Genomic DNA, 2,508 nt, shown 5'->3' on the forward strand with positions numbered 1-2,508 from the left:
CTATGACTTCTGATGTATTTTATGAAAAGGTATTTCAGTCCCAAAGACTTTCCTTAGGGCAGCCTTCATTTCCTGGTTCCTGAGGCTATAAATTAGAGGATTGCAGAGGGGTGTTATCACAGAATAAAATAAAGTCACAATTTTCTGCATTTCCATTGGATGTCCTGACCCAGGACTAACATACATCACCATAACAGAGCCAAAAAACAGGATCACCACAACTAGATGAGAAGCACAAGTGGAGAAAGCCTTGTGTTTGCCAGCCTCTGAGGGCATCCATAGTACCGCCAGAATCACCAGAGCGTTGGAGCAAAGGATAAAGAGAAAGGTGCCAATCACGAAAATAGCATTGAAAGTGGAGTAAATGAACTGTGTGGTGGTGTCTTCAGAACAGGACAGCATCATCAATGGGACAGGATCACACATAAAATGGTTGAGGATATTTGGGCCACAATAGGGCAACTGTGAAATGAGAACGACTGGGGTTAGGAAGAGGATGAACCCACACGACCATCCAAAGATGACCAGGCCAGTGCACAGCTGTTTAGTCATGATGCGTGGGTAATGCAGAGGACGGCAGATGGCAAGGTACCTGTCAAAGGCCATGATGCAAAGGAAGAAGCCCTCATCACACCCAAAAGAGAAGAAGAAGTAGAACTGCGCAAAACAACTCACAAAGGAGATGGACTTGCTGGTGGACAGGAAGTTGGCCAACATGTTAGGAATGGTCGTGGTGACATAACATATTTCCAGGAGAGAGAAATTCCCCAAGAAGATGTACATGGGGGTGTGAAGGCGCCTGTCCCACCACACAGCACAGACAATGGCTGTGTTCCCCATCAGGGTCAGGGTATAGGCTACTGAGAAGAGCCCAAAGTAGAGGAGCTGCATTTCTGGGCTTGAGGGAAAGCCCATGAGGATAAAGTGGCTGACGGAGCTGGTGGTTTCTCTGCTGGATGCGTTCATTAGTCTGGAAGACATGGAGATGACACTGGTTACTGCACTTTAATGGAGTATGCTGGTTCTTCCTGAAAACATCAAATTTCTTTTCCATTTTTTTGATAGAGTTAAAGCAACAAAACTGTGATCGTCACAGCCTATTCTCCAAGAGTATGATTTCATTTTGGTAAGATGCAAATAATAATATAAATGAAAACTTGGTTTGGGGCAATCAGTAAACTAGGTCAGGATATTGGATTACACATAAGGAGTGCAAAATTTGTAATTTCAAATATGTCACTTAACCTCTCTTTGTGTATTTCCTCATCTTTTACTTTGTAGAGTATAGTATATACAAATCTGTGTATGTGAAATTTCTCTCTAGAGTATTATGTAAAGCTAATTTATTATAATTAGTAATATTGATTATAGTACTAAATGAAGTACTACTTATGTTAAGACGTTTCAAAAGATTCTGTCTCACTGAGATACATGCACAGGGAATATTTCTTTTTATGCTTGTTTATGGTCTTGTAAAGTGATGACTGAAAGTGACTCTCTGGTTCCAGCATAGATCCTATATTATATGACCACATCCAACACGTGTTTGGTGTATAAGAAATACTTTCTCTCTATCCAGCCTGTTGGATTCAGCTCCATAACATGAGGAAGGGTCCTACACTTTGGCACCTAAAATTTTCTGGTTGAAAATCTTGATATACTCTCTTGTGAATGTGAAAACTAGATGTGTCACTGGTGCAACTGACTGTGGCGAGAGCAACTGCTCTGAATGACTGGACTATTGAATGTGACTAGACGTGGCTGGTTTTGCTGCGAAAAAAGTTGTGAAGTAGAGAACAATTTTTTCATTTGTGTGAGTGGCATTTCCATATTACTTTCATAGCTGCTTTCTATATTTGGTCTTTCTTCTTTTCTTCACACGTACCTCTGGTACAAGTTTATGCCCATTCTAGGCATTTTCTATCAAGACAACGTTGAAACATGGAATATCTTACTTCACTCACTCCTGCTCCCCTTTCCCTCCAGTTTATTGTTATTGAATCCACATTTTTATATGTCTTGTTTCCTTAGAAGCCTACTCTTGGCAATCACATTTGGCATCTAAAGTGGAAGGACTACTGTTTATGTTTTCTCATTGCTCACAAGGCTAGGGAGATTGTATCAAGTCTGAATGCAAACTGGTAGTTCAGTCTATTTTTTTCCCATAGAAATCACATCATATCAGGGGGCAATGTAGGGCAGGTACTATAATGTCTCTAGTTATAAGAGGATTTTATTTGTTTTTGTTTTTATTTATTTTTTAATTTTTTAATTATTTTTTTCCTGGAAGACATAGATTTTCCCTTGATCCGCTGTAATTGTATAGTAAGATTTTTTTTTTTTTTAAGTTCACTTAGGATTTTTATCCTAAATAATTGTGTGCTGTTCTCAGCTGAGGTTGTCATACAGTATCTGAGAAACAACAAATGTCACCTTGTGTAGAGAAAGCTATGGAGCTAGTGAATCTTGGCCGGTCACTAGAAGTGAAAAATAGTGTCTTTAACTTAA

At 39.4% G+C, this 2,508-nt stretch overlaps 1 protein-coding gene across 1 annotated transcript; it reads right to left on the reverse strand.

Annotated features, from left to right (window-relative positions):
- Nucleotides 1-981, reverse strand: LOC131405525 (olfactory receptor 11G2-like). The gene has a single exon (XM_058540506.1). The coding sequence runs from the start codon at nt 979-981 to the stop codon at nt 1-3; it is 981 nt and encodes a 326-aa protein (XP_058396489.1).
- Between the last annotated feature and the right edge of the window lie 1,527 nt (nt 982-2,508).

The sequence above is a fragment of the Diceros bicornis genome, chromosome 5, assembly GCF_020826845.1.
Source record: "Diceros bicornis minor isolate mBicDic1 chromosome 5, mDicBic1.mat.cur, whole genome shotgun sequence".
Taxonomy (NCBI): Eukaryota; Metazoa; Chordata; class Mammalia; order Perissodactyla; family Rhinocerotidae; genus Diceros; species Diceros bicornis.